The following is a 14,771-nucleotide window of genomic DNA, read 5'->3' on the forward strand; positions in this document are numbered from 1 at the left end:
GTAGAATCTCCTCTACAACAAAATTGACAAGTCACTTCAAACAAGCTTCTGGTAAGCATCAGCTAAGGGGAGCGTTAGTTAGCTAGGGATAGTGACGGACCGTAGTGAGGCGTCGTAGCGAGCTGAAGCGCTCCTCCCAGGTGGCGGCGGCCTTGCGGAAGGCCTCGTGGCGACGGATGAGCTGCTCTACCTCGTCCACGCTGGCGCCCAACTCCTTGCTGTTGATGAAGGGTTCCTGGGCAGTGAGCCAGGCCTCGGCCACCACCGCTTCCTGGGCAAACTGGTGCACCTCCAGCACTGAGGCAGAGGAGAAAGAGGAACTCAGAGTCTGAGAACAATGGGAATCACATCCCACACACTGTTGCTCAGTTGTAGCTTACTGTGGTTCCAAATTAATTATGGAATGGCTTGGGATAATATCAAATAGAGACTCGAGGTGCCAGGTATTAGAGTAGTTACATTCAGGTAAAGTCAGAGGGACTCACTGTGCTGCAGGACCTCCCAGTGTTTGTCCCATTTCTCAGACAGCTCGTACTGCTTGGCCACCACCTTATCCAGCTTCTCCTTGATCTAAAAAAACATTTCCATTGAGTTCACTCTAAACTACAGTACCATCCTCTATGTTCTATGGCAGAACCCTGGCAACAGTGCTGTTACCTCCTCAGCAGCAGGGTTGCGCGCGGCCAGAAGCGTCTTGCCCATCTCGATGCACTGCAGCACACTCTTACTGCGCGCCTCCACCTCGCTCTTCAAGCTCTGGTGGTAGTTCATCAGTACCTCCACTGAGGACACATCCCTGAAAGGACCAGAGAGTCCAGAGCCCATTATATCGCTGGGGGGAATGCTGACAGTGAGGGAGAAGAGCACACGGTTACACACCCCAGAAGACAAGGGCCAGGTCAGCCCCATACACACCACCAGGTAGCCATTTTGAAAATAACACTGTTAATTGCTATATTAAAACTTGCTTGAAATGTTTTCATTATAATTGTTGCTCTCTGTGTGGTCTGTGCTCTCTCTGCATATCTATGTGCAGCTCTCCATATTTGGCATTTTTGTAACATAAATGAGTTCCGTTTTGAATTATACTTTGATAATGCCACAAAATCAATACAGGCCCCTGAACTTGCACATCAATCACATTTGATAGATGGACAGGTGGATGAGATAGAGCAGTATGAGATACACTATGCATACAAACTGTAACTATAGATAAGGCCATACACATTTAATTGAATGTTTAACCTTCACATAAAAAATACAATCTAACAGTAAAGAGATACACAACTTCCTTTTGGATTATAGCTGAACTATGCGTCTTTCAGCCTCTCCTAGGTCACTAGGTGTTGAACTAAGGTTGCTAGGTTGCTAGGTTGCTAGGCCTATAGTATTTCAAGAAATGGGGCAACTTTTTTCCCTTTCTTTTTTTCTCTTGCTCATCTCACTTTAATGAAATGGCCTAAACCATAAATATACAATTGTAACCATGTCCACTCATATACCTTGGATTGTCCCCTGTGCCGATCTGAGAGATGATGCTGTCCATCCACATGATCTGGTCTCGCACCACCCCGAAGAACCGCAGCTTGTCTGTTGCCGTGGTGATCTGCACCCGGCACTCCTCACAGGAAGTCAAGAGCTCCTTCCAGCAATACATCACTTCCTGTTCCCGGCCGGCGATGGCCTCAGCCTTCTGACCGGCATAGATGGTCCGGAGCTGACCCGCACTCTCCTGGAGCTGCCTCACCTGGACACAGACAGACAGGGACGGGTGGTAAATTACATAGGAATAACTCAAATTACTGTGGAAAAGTACTTACTGAACAAGTATGAGAGAAACTTCACATGAAGTGTTACCACATTGACCTCTTGTTTTGTTCTGTCTTCCTTTTTAGTCTTATCTGCTGATAAAATAAAGTGATAGTGGGCGGGGCCTCACCTGAGTGACGAGCAGCTGGATGTCGTGCTCGAAGCTGTGCATGAGCCTCTGCAGGGTGCTGGTGTTGGCAGTGCCACCCTGGCGCGCCCGCACCTCAGGCAGCCTCCGCTGCTTATCATCGATTTGGGCCAAGACCTGCAACACAATGCGATAACAGACAATCAGAGACACATCAAAACACGACACCGACCTATATCCCGTAGCACTTCTTATGGTAGAAACGCTACCTCGCGGCAGTCGGCGAAGAACTTGTGGAGCTGGTGCGAGGCGGCCAGCATCTGTGCCCGGGTCTCCATGAGCTCTAGGAGGTCGGCCCAGGCCTCGTTCACACCGTCCTTCCACTCGGCGATGGTGGCGGCCTCGGCGTGGCCATAGTCGATCAGCTCATCCACCATCTGGTTAACCGCTGTCACGCGCTCCTGACCCAGACTGCCTGTCTCCGACGCAAACTCTGTGAACTTCTCCTGCAGGATCTGAAGGGAGGAGAGAGGAGGAGGAGAGAGGAGGAGAGGAATGAAGGGATGATCAATGTCTGTTTAGCCAAGCTAAGCACTGTTGCTAAAGCAATAATAGGCTACTTATCAAAACAAATTGCGTTGAAATACATACTATTTCCTTACTAAGCAATAATACAGTGTACTGTGACATATTAACCCCCTTCCCAACAGTTTTTAGACACACACTATAACAATATGCCATTTAGCAGACTTTCAGTCATGCGCAAATACATTTACGTATGGGTGGTCCCAGGAATCGAACCCACTATCCTGGCGTTGCAAGCGCCAATGCTCTACCAACTGAGCTACAGAGGACCACCAGCACTATCATATTGTTGAATGCTTTGTCCATTCAGGCTCTGAGAGGGTCCCACTAACCGTGACGTGTTCAAAGTCCTGTCCCAGTTCTGGCGAGCTGGCCACCACCTCCCTCTCAGCGATCCACTGCTCCAGCTCGTCCACCTCGTGGTTGAGCTGGTAGAGCCAGTACTGCTGCTCCAGACGAGACTTCCTCTCCTCCACCAGGTCCTTCAGAGACACGTACAGCCGGTCCATCTGAGACTGACGCTTACTGATCTGCTCACTGAGACACACACACACACACGGACAGACACATACACACATGCAGGCAGGCAGGTAGGTACACAGACACAGACACACACACACACACACCAGAGACAGGGTTTGAGACACATACTAAACACAGGGGGAATTTGAGGGGGAATGCGTGGGAGCTGAGATCCTGAAGTGCAACACATTTTGAAATGTAAAATCATGAGCTTGTTTTCCAGTGTTGAGTTCCCAGAAGGAGTCAATGTGAGGAGGAGAAGCCTTACAAAGCAAACTGAACAACATGAGACGAACATGGGGACGACTCATAAAAAAACCCATACCCTACTAGTACAGAGATGCAGGCGTCAGCTAACAGCTAAGAGCTAAGATGATAGAGCCGTTAGCGTTAGCACTGACACCAGAGACAGAGTAGTATTACGGACCCAGTGCTGACCCTGCTGTTCCCATGATTCACTCTGCTGCCATAACTGAGAAACAGGAGTCCATGACTACTTTACTGTCCTGTACTACCTTCTCTACAGGGGTTATGTCATTCAAGCAGTCTGCCATTTACTACCGGGTTACTCCTCAGCACCCAGTAGACTAAGACTGTAGAGGCCCTTGATCCTCTTCCATCAAGTCACAAACTGAGATCCTTGGTTCTCGTATAGGGGATTTCCTTTGAGCTTTTACGGCAGTATATTAAATGGGTATTTCATGGCACACTCACTTTAGAGCTGCTATAACCAACTTTCGATCTCACGAAAGCCTTGGTAATAGTGTGGTGACAGGTTTGTGGGGCACCAACACTGACCTGTCTGGATGTCCCATCTCCAGTAGCTGTCTGCACTGCTGGGAGAGAAGGCCTATCGTCTCAGCGTAGTCCTCTATCGTCTGCTCCAGTGCCAGGTGCTTCTTCAGTAGCTGCAGGGTGCTGGGCTCATCCTGAGGGGGAGGCCACAACACACTTACAGTCCATTCTCACAAACCTTGATATGCTAACGATTCAAGTGCAGTGTTCATCACAGGAGGTTGGTGGCACCTTAATTGGGGAGGACGGGCTCGTGGTAATGGCTGGAGCGGAATAGGTGGAATGGTATCAAACACATTCCGTTTGCTCCATTCCGGCCATTATTATGAGCCGTCCTCCCCTCAGTAGCCTCCACTGGTGTTCATGTAAAGTTGCTGATGTCTGGAGGGACACAATCACATTGCATTACACCTATGCAGATACAACTTTTCCCTCTTCCAAAAAGCCAATCATCCCTTACTGTAAAAAGGTAACTGGGCAGATTAAGTACATCAGCGCCTGGTGATTGGCTCCTAGCCTCCTACCTTGCCCTTTTCCTCGTTCATCATGTGCAGCTCCTGTTCGCTGAGCCAGGCCTCCACCTCGGCCGTGTCAAAGTAGTACTGCTGGGCCTGGTACATGGCATCCAGCACCAGCTGTCTTCTCTCTGTCTCGGCCCACAGCAGCCCCCACAGCCTGCTGAGCTGCTCCAGGCCCGCCCGCACACAGTCAGCCTCGGGGCTGCGGATGGAGGCGATGACATTAGCTCGTTCCAGGACGTCCTCCACCCTCGCCCGATGGCCCTGCAGCTCCCTCTGCAGAGTCTGGGGGGAAACAGAAAGACGATGTCCAATTAGATATGTTACAGTATGATAGACATGTACTGTAATGATGTGGTTAGTTTCAGGAAGTGATGTCACTGAGTACTGCCCCTATATATGTTACGAGAATGTTGTTATCTCAATGGTCGAAGTCAACTACTTCTTAAATCTTTGAATAATTCCCAAAAGGTTGTAAATCTCTTAGTTTGAATAAATTAAACAAAGACCCAATCCTGCAATGGTCAGCCTTTATTCATTGAGAGCGCTCTGCCACAAAATGGTCGTACAATATTTTTATACGCACACGTCAGAGGAAAAAACCCACCCCGCTGCAGGCGGGCTGTATTTTTCCACTGTACATGGGTTTAGCTCATGTTTTCCTCTGCTCTCCTGACCATCAGGTCACACACACACACACACATACACACACACACGCACGTACACACACACACACACGTTCTTATCATAGTCTACTCCTTGCTTGGGCAGGCTGCATTCCTTAGTTATCGCCGTTCTCACAATACTCTGACTGCCTCGTACTTCTAACTAAGCTACACATATTATCAGATTATAGTCTTATGATTCTAACACTTTTCACACAGTTTCAGGGTGTAATAATTAGTAATTACCAAATTCTTCTATCAATATATAGGACCTTCCACCCCCATTTGGGATATGGATGCCTGATGAATACCTAAGGGTGGAAACGTTGTTATAAATAAAATCACCTGGGAGTATGAGCAGCAGTGTGTGGCGTTTTCCTTTCTGTTTTCCATGAATTTGCCTACAACTCCAGCACCTGCGGAAAGTACCTGGATGTGCCTCTGTTCTTCAGCTTTTGTACATTAGCCTCAGCTAGCTGCCACTCACCTGGTTCTTCTTCATGAGCTGCTGCACAGCTTGTAGACTGGAGCCGTGCTCCTGAGAGGTGGCGGCAGGCAGCCGCTCCTGCACCCACAGCTGCAAACACATCACAAGTTAAACTATCAAAGAAGCACCTGCAAACACTGGTAACTTTTCTATGGTTTTCACCAGCATGGTATTGCATCAGTTTAGAGTTACATACATCTTTTTTCAAGATAACATCTTTCACAAACAAAAAAGGGGGTTAGTCACCAACTTAAGCAACACTTTTACCCATGTCGATGACACTTGTAAGTCACACTTTTAGTATGCGTGAAGTGGTCTGAGTAGACTGAGGGAGATGTGCGGGTGTCTGTAAGTGTCTGTAAGTGTGCGTGATGTGTGTGGGTATAATTGGGGGTTGATCAGGACAGCCACTCACTATCTCGTCCTCCAGGTCCCGGCCCACTTGGTGCACCTCCTTGGAGGCCAGAAGGATGCGCCGGCGCTCCTTGAGCGGCTCGATGAGGCGGACGATGCGCGTCTCCACGGCGGCCTGGCGCTCGCTGACCGTGTCCATGACCTGGCCCTGCTGGGGGATGGAGGCTGCCGCCACCTGCAGCTCCCCCACCTCCTTATACCACTCCTCCATCTGACACTCCATCGTCTGGAGAGAGGGAGCGAGGGAATGGAGAGGGAGTGAGAGCGGAGATAGAATAGAAGCAAAGGGGGATGGAATTGGAGCGTTTGAGGAGGGGTGAGTGAAGGAAGGAGGGAGGAAGGATAGGTTAGGAAATAAAGAGAGAGGAAGTCCATGGGACAGCGAGAGGCCTGGTGAGTTTGGAGAGGATACATTGGTTCCTGTATCAATCCCCTCTCACCAAAATATCCTGACAACATCCAGCTCAGGAGTCAGCCACTGATGGCTTTCCTAGGTGTACATGATAAGTTGCTCTATCGGTCAGTCTGTCATAACAATGCATGAGAAGTGTTTGGATGATAGCAGTTAGATCTACTGCAATTGACTACAAGGCAATTACTCCTCCAGAGTGGCCATATAGCTGTCAGGTAATTCAGAGGGGGATGGTGATTCTCACTAAGGCAGTGACACTCATTTTGGGACACAAAAATCAGGTTGAGATCACCAAGGAGGTGGAGTGGTGTCAGTGAGGCTAACTACTTTGAAAAGTGGACCAGATGCAAAGAGCTGTTGTATGAGTGCCATGGTAAAGTGAACTAGAGTAGGATGCAGAATGAGGCCGATCAATCCCTTACGAATTCACATGATGATTTGACTTTGGGAATTCTTAGGAATTGTAAGGAAAAGAGCCTTCGGGATGGCTGCCTCAGTACCTCTATCTGGTTAAATGAATCCCCTGACATTCTCAGAGACACATATCAGAGACTAGCACGAGAATAAGCACACTCTCTATTGGCTTATACACAAATGTTACCCTAACGCATATGCATTGAATCACCACTTTAGAGAAATAAAATAAACATGGGAATTGAACATTATTTCAAACTTTGACAGAAATGGTCCTTGAATTAATAGACAGGACCATTTCTTAGTCTCACACAGACACACACACACACACATTGGAGTGGAGATTCTCAAACATTTCCATATGAAGCTACAGGTTAGAGTTTCAGGGATGAGATAGTGATTCTGCTCACACCATAGATCACAGAGTGAACAGCAGGACAGGATGAGTGAGTGGTAGTGGATGGAAGGAAGCGGAAAGAAAGAAAAATATATAAAAACGAGAGTACGAAAGGGATAAAGAAAGAAATGAAGAGATAAAGAAGGAAAGGAAAGGAAAGGAGAAGATCAGAGTACCCATGAGAGAAATGAACTGAAGTGAAAAGGTTACTGTACCCCTGGATGGAGGTTGGGTGGTGGAGCGTACTGTACACAAAGCACAATGGTAGGCTGAAAAGGAACTTTAAGCAGCCCTTAGCGGCAGCATGCTGTTAGAGAGGAGAATGAGAAATGCATGATGAAATGATAAGCTGTGTGGTGCCAGAACAGGGGTAGAGCATCCTGGACAGGAAAAAGCATGAACATCTTCCTACTGTGTCGGTTGTTGGCTAGCATCAACATTCATGTTTATAAAAAATGTAGCATAGGCTACATTTTGTCTAAAAGCAATTGTCCAGTGAAAATCTCACTTTTAATACTTCATATTCTGTTAACTCATACCCAAATAATGTTCTTGACTCATCCTATATTCGTATTTGTGGCCAAAGCTTAAAATAAAAAATAAAAAATAAAAAACACCTCAAACTTGTATCTCAAACAGACCGTTTATAAAATGCTTGCTATTTCCTGAGGAGGATAAGCTGGCCAATCAGCGGTCTACTAGCATTAATATTTTTTATGACCGGTATACGCCCACACCATTCTGTTTTTGGGGTACGCCCACACCATTTCAACAAAGAAAAGCTGCTTTTTAACATACACAATTATTTAACTCATATTGTAATTAATTATAGGTCATATTTCATAGAAATCTGGAAACACTGGACAGTTACTTTAACCCAGTGTGTATTGTAGAGCCATGCGCAGGCCAAGGTTACTGGTGATGCGTTGAGTGCTAATTGCTCTTGTTAAACAAAAGCCTATGGCAGCCTGGCTCATTTAAGGCACTTAAATGAAGAGAAAACAGCAAGGCATTCAGAGAAAATGGATGATAAAGGATGAGTAATTCACTGCGATATTCAACAGCTTTAACCTAACCTACATTTTCATTATGTATGACAAAGATACCATAGCAACACCATACCCAACGATATTCCCAACTATTCCTAACTGATCCCCAAAACCAAAAACTGTAACAGTAGTTGGACCATTTAATGAAGAGGAAGAGACCTGGAGCTTCTTGAGCTGCTTGTTGACACTGGTCAGGTCCTGACCCTGGTCCACGTAGCACAGTTGTCCCTCCAGCTGGTGTAGCCGATGGTCCAGGCTGGTGTAGCTCTGCACTAGCAGGTCGGCCCGGTTAGCTTCAAACAGCTGGCGGGCCTTGGCCTGGGTGGTACTCTCCAGGTCCTGCCAACACTCCCGGATCTCCCCCAGCTTCCTCCGCACCACCGGGCTCAGCTCGGGCTTCTCCTGGATCAACTGCTGGCCCTCCTGGAGGATGGAGAGGGCAGGTGGAGGATAGGAAGAAGACGGTGAGAGAGATGTAGGATGGGGGGGGTTGAAAGTTAGGGTAAGGGAGAGGGCGCATGAGGGGGGAAGCAGAGAGAGAAAAGGAGAGGGGGATATAGGTTATAGTGATTAGACTTTGATGAGTGGAAGTTATAATAACATGAAAATAAAGTCCTATTTATATCACTTATGGAACATAAACAATCTACTGCCACAAATATTGGATTCTATCCATTGAAATCATTCTGTAAATAGTTCCATCATAGCCAGCAATAATTTGTGACTACCACGTTGGCAGTTTACCATATCGAAACTGTAAGTCGCTCTGGATAAGAGCGTCTGCTAAATGACTAAAATGTAAATGTAAATGGAACATACATTTAAGCACTTTGTGACACCTGCTGATGTAAATTTGATTGATTCGGAGTTGGCTATGGTTTCCCTATATCCTTAATCTGGTAGATAAATAAAATAGGTTCTAAGCAACCACATGAAATGACAAAGAAAATGTACTATTTGTCTTCCATTGTTAGCTTGTAAGCAGTGATTCAGCTGTGATTCAGTGGTACACCTTTAAGAGGCCTGAGTGCTACAGCCTGGGCTCCAGACCAGCTGCTCCTGACTCTGCCCCATCAGTGCACATCAAATTGGGTTACAAGGGCTGGCTTTGCCCTGGCAGCCCAGAAAACCACTTCACCTTTAGAGGTCAGAGCTCACATATAAAAAGCGCTTCTCTTATCATCATTTTACTTCTTGATTGAATAATCTGGTATGGATCTCTCCATTGTCTGTCTTCATCGGTTTGGTTTGGAAGTTCACGTTTGACTCATTTCTTGTTGATTTCATTCATGACACACTCAGGTGTTTTCAGCATAGATACAGATTGATTCTTTCCAGTAAGCCCAGCTTAATCGCATAACAACCGCAACCCCAGAGACTCAGCCAGCGAATGAGAGGTGAGCACACTGTGTTGCCTCTCTCTCTCTCTCTCTCTCTCTCTCTCTCTCTCTCTCTCTCTCTCTCTCTCTCTCTCTCTCTCTCTCTCTCTCTCTCTCTCTCTCTCTCTCTCTCTCTCTCTCTCTCTCTCTCTCTCTCTCTCTCTCTCTCTCTCTCTCTCTCTCTCTCTCTCTCTCTCTCTCTCTCTCTCTCTCTCTCTCTCTCTCTCTCTCTCTCTCTCTCTGTGCTTTATTCCTTCCTCTATCTCTCCCTCCCGCCATCTCTCTCCAGCTCTGTGCTGTGCGCCAGAGTGCACGCAAGTGTTCCAAGCACCGGGGGTTGTAAATTACAGTGAGGGAAAAAAGTATTTAATCCCCTGCTGATCTTGTACGTTTGCCCACTGACAAAGACATGATCAGTCTATAATTTTAATGGTAGGTTTATTTGAACAGTGAGAGACAGAATAACAACAAAAGAATCCAGAAAAACGCATGTCAAAAATGTTATAAATTGATTTGCATTTTAATGAGGGAAATAAGTATTTGACCCCTCTGCAAAATATGATATAGTACTTGGTGGCAAAACCCTTGTTGGCAATCACAGAGGTCAGACGTTTCTTGTAGTTGGCCACCAGGTTTGCACACATCTCAGGAGGGATTTTGTCCCACTCCTCTTTGCAGATCTTCTCCAAGTCATTAAGGTTTCGAGCCTGACGTTTGGCAACTCGAACCTTCAGCTCCCTCCAGAGATTTTCTATGGGATTAAGGTCTGGAGACTGGCTAGGCCACTCCAGGACCTTAATGTGCTTCTTCTTGAGCCACTCATTCGTTGCCTTGGCCGTGTGTTTTTGGTCATTGTCATGCTGGAATACCCATCCATGACCCATTTTCAATGCCCTGGCTGAGGGAAGGAGGTTCTCACCCAAGATTTGACGGCACATGGCCCCGTCCATCGTCCCTTTGATGTGGTGAAGTTGTCCTGTCCCCTTATCAGAAAAACACCCCCAAAGCATAATGTTTCCACCTCCATGTTTGATGGTGGGGATGGTGTTCTTGGGGTCATAGGCAGCATTCCTCCTCCTCTAAACACGGCGAGTTGAGTTGATGCCAAAGAGCTCAATTTTGGTCTCATCTGACCACAACACTTTCACCCAGTTCTCCTCTGAATCATTCAGATGTTCATTGGCAAACTCCAGACGGGCCTGTATATGTACTTTCTTGAGCAGGGGGACCTTCACGGCGTAGTGTGTTACCAATTGTTTTCTTGGTGACTAAATTCCCAGCTGCCTTGAGATCATTGACAAGATCCTCCCATGTAGTTCTGGGCTGATTCCTCACCGTTCTCATGATCATTGCAACTCCACAAGGTGAGATCTTGCATGGAGCCCCAGGCCGAGGGAGATTTACAGTTATTTTGTGTTTCTTCCATTTGCGAATAATCGCACCAACTGTTGTCACCTTCTCACCAAGCTGCTTGGCGATGGTCTTGTAGTCCATTCCAGCCTTGTGTAGGTCTATAATCTTGTCCCTGACATCCTTGAAGAGCTCTTTGGTCTTGGCCATGTTGGAGAGTTTGGAATCTGATTGATTGATTGCTTCTGTGGACAGGTGTTTTTTATACAGGTAACAAGCTGAGATTAGGAGCACTCCCTTTAAGAGTGTGCTCCTAATCTCAGCTCGTTACCTGTATAAAAGACACCTGGGAGCCAGAAATCTTTCTAATTGAGAGGGGGTCAAATACTTATATAACTCATTAAAATGCAAATCAATTTATAACATTTTTTACATGCGTTTTTCTGGATTTTTTTGTTGTTATTCTGTCTCTCACTGTTCAAATAAACCTACCATTAAAATGATAGACTGATCATGTCTCTGTCAGTGGTCAAACGTACAAAATCAGCAGGGGATCAAATACTTTTTTCCCTCAATGTATGCAATCATCTCACTTAATATTCGCCGCCATGGAGACACATCAGCCAGTGACGACCGGAGAGGAGATTTAACCTACCCATGATCCACCACATGATGACCACAGATATTTCGCTCAAGGACATGAAATGCTGGCCTGCCTGAACTCTCACCGTTTCCCAAGGCACCATAAAGAGGCTATAGGACTGGCCGGAAAAAACAAATCTATTTGCATTTTAATCCCCTTTAACGTAAATAAGTAAAAATGTATGCACACATGACTGTAAGTCGCTTTGGATAAAAGCGTCTGCTAAATGGCATATTATATTATTATTATTATAACGTAATTCACTGATTAAGTGTGCATTTCATGTGGAATGATTGAAATGCTAGTTAGTTAATGTCACACCCTGGCTCTGGGACTCTATTTGTTGAGCCAGGGTGTGTTCATTCTATGTGTTATATTTCTATGTTGGGGGTTCTAGTTTGTTGTATTCTATGTTGGCCTGAGTGACTCCCAATCAGAGGCAACGAGTGTCAGCTGTTGGCTGGTTGTCTCTGATTGGGAGCCATATTTAACTGTCTGTTTTTCACTTTGTGTTTGTGGTTTTGTTCCGTGTACGGTCATTGTCACCGTGGACTTCACGAGTCGTTTATTGTTTTGTGCTTTAATATAATAAAGTAACATGTTCGTTCATCACGCTGCGCATTGGTCTACTTCTCTCCCTGACGATCGTGACAGAAAAACCCACCATACAAGGACCAAGCAGCGTGTCCAGGAGCAGGCAGACTGGACATGGGAGGATCGCCGGCCATGGAGTGAGACTGACGAGAGGCAACCCCAAAAAATTTTTAGGGGGGGGCACAGGGCATGGACGACGGGGCTGACGGAGGCAGAAAAGGGGCGTATTCAAAAGGCCACCAGGTTACGGGGACCACTGGTCAAAGTAGGGAAAGGAGGTTTAGAGGCACGGCGAGAGGTACTGGGGTGTGTTACCAGTCCGGTCCGGCCCGTTCCAGTTCCCGGGGTAGAGCCAGTGGTGTGTGTCCCCAGTACGGTCCGGCCTGTTACGGCCCCTCGCACCAAATGGACGGTGCGCGTCACCAGCCCGGTCCGGCCTGTTCCTGCCTCTCGCACCAAGCCTACGGTGTGCGTCGCCAGCCCGGTCCGGCCTGTTCCTGCCCCTCGCACCAAGCCTACGGTGTGCGTCACCAGCCCAGCTCGGCCTGTCCCTGCTCCACGCACCAAGCCTACGGTGTGCGTCGCCAGCCCGGTCCGGCCTGTTCCTGCCCCTCGCACCAAGCCTACGGTGTGCGTCACCAGCCCAGCTCGGCCTGTCCCTGCTCCACGCACCAAGCCTACGGTGTGCGTCGCCAGCCCAGCCCGGCCTGTCCCTGCTCCACGCACCAAGCCTACGGGGTGCGTCGCCAGCCCAGCCCGGCCTGTCCCTGCTCCACGCACCAAGCCTACGGTGTGCGTCGCCAGCCCAGCCCGGCCTGTCCCTGCTCCACGCACCAAGCCTACGGGGTGCGTCGCCAGCCCAGCCCGGCCTGTCCCTGCTCCACGCACCAAGCCTACGGTGTGCGTCGCCAGCCCGGCCCGGCCTGTTCCTGCCACTCGCACCAAGTCTACGGTGCGCGTCGCCAGCCCGGCCCGGCCTGTTCCTACCACTCGCACCAAGTATACGGTGCGCGTCGCCAGCCCGGCCCGGCCTGTTCCTGCCACTCGCACCAAGTATACGGTGCGCGTCGCCAGCCCGGCCCGGCCTGTTCCTGCCACTCGCACCAAGCCAGGGGTGCGACTCATCAGCCTGGTCCAGCCTGTTCCTGCCACTCGCACCAAGCCAGGGGTGCGAGTCGTCAGCCTGGTCCAGCCCGTTCCTGCTACTCGCACCAAGCCAGGGGTGCGAGTCGTCAGCCTGGTAAGGCCCGTCGCTGCTCCACGCACCAAGCCAGGGGTGCGAGTCGTCAGTCCGGTGAGGCCCGGTCCGGCTCCACGCACCAAGCCAGGGGTGCGCATCGTCAGCCCGGTCCGGCCCGTTGCTGCTCCACGCACCAAGCCAGGGGTGCGAGTCGTCAGTCCGGTGAGGCCCGTTCCGGCTCCACGCACCAAGCCAGGGGTGCGCATCGTCAGCCCGGTCCGGCCCGTTGCTGCTCCACGCACCAAGCCAGGAGTGCGCATCGACAGCCAGGTCCGGTCCTTTCCTGCCTCACGCACCAAGCCTGGGGTGCGCGTCGTCAGTCCGGCACAACCCGTGCCTTGGTCATCGGTGCCAAATCAGGTACCGCTTTATTGCTCCCCAACGGAGCTGAAGCTAGCCGCTCCTGCTACGTCCAGGTCAGCTCCAGCCAGCGGGGCCAGACCGGACCAGGGGCGCTATGGGGGGTTTATTGGAGGGTGGTGGGCAAGCCCGGAGCCAGAACCGCCGCCGAGGAGGAATGCCCACCCAGCCCTCCCCTGTTTTGCTCGTATTGAGGCGCGGTCGCAGTCCGCGCCTTTAGGGGGGGGTACTGTCACACCCTGGCTCTGGGACTCTATTTGTTGAGCCAGGGTGTGTTCATTCTATGTGTTATATTTCTATGTTGGGGGTTCTAGTTTGTTGTATTCTATGTTGGCCTGAGTGACTCCCAATCAGAGGCAACGAGTGTCAGCTGTTGGCTGGTTGTCTCTGATTGGGAGCCATATTTAACTGTCTGTTTTTCACTTTGTGTTTGTGGGTTTTTGTTCCGTGTACGGTCATTGTCACCGTGGACTTCACGAGTCGTTTGTTGTTTTGTGCTTTAATATAATAAAGTAACATGTTCGTTCATCACGCTGCGCATTGGTCTACTTCTCTCCCTGACGATCGTGACAGTTAATTCACTTTGTGCTCAGTTAAAAACATCATTGCCTCGTTCCTCTGAAACACAGAACGGTTTCTGCTTAAGGCTCAGAGCAAGAAAGCATTGAAATACAGTGGGGAGAACAAGTATTTGATACACTGCCGATTTTGCAGGTTTTCCTACTTACAAAGCATGTAGGGGTCTGTAATTTTAATCATAGGTACACTTCAACTGTGAGAGATGGAATCTAAAATCAAAAATCAAAAATCCAGAAAATCACATTGTATGATTTTTAAGTAATTAATTTGCATTTTATTGCATGACATTTAAGTATTTGATCACCTACCAACCAGTAAGAATTGCGGCTCTCACAGACCTGTTAGTTTTTCTTTAAGAAGCCCTCCTGTTCTCTACTCATTACCTGTATTAACTGCACCTGTTTGAACTCGTTACCTGTATAAAAGACACCTGTCCACACACTCAATCAAACAGACTCCAACCTCTCCACA

The 14,771-nt window shown here is 48.5% G+C and overlaps 1 protein-coding gene across 1 annotated transcript in view; it reads right to left on the reverse strand.

The window, feature by feature from the left end:
* The window catches only part of LOC311105934 (spectrin beta chain, non-erythrocytic 4-like), a gene marked incomplete at both ends in the record, with an annotated part of 69,015 nt that overhangs the window by 3,690 nt on the left and 50,554 nt on the right, over positions 1-14,771 (reverse strand). The window contains 14 exon segments of the mRNA XM_084148168.1: positions 101-297; positions 486-570; positions 658-844; positions 1,503-1,747; positions 1,940-2,074; positions 2,167-2,412; positions 2,815-3,019; positions 3,803-3,933; positions 4,324-4,602; positions 5,470-5,559; positions 5,885-6,109; positions 7,322-7,387; positions 7,393-7,413; positions 8,315-8,578. Of these exon segments, the coding sequence (XP_084004294.1) occupies positions 101-297; positions 486-570; positions 658-844; positions 1,503-1,747; positions 1,940-2,074; positions 2,167-2,412; positions 2,815-3,019; positions 3,803-3,933; positions 4,324-4,602; positions 5,470-5,559; positions 5,885-6,109; positions 7,322-7,387; positions 7,393-7,413; positions 8,315-8,578 (2,376 nt within the window).

This window comes from Coregonus lavaretus (assembly GCF_964263955.1).
Source record: "Coregonus lavaretus genome assembly, chromosome: 30".
Taxonomy (NCBI): Eukaryota; Metazoa; Chordata; class Actinopteri; order Salmoniformes; family Salmonidae; genus Coregonus; species Coregonus lavaretus.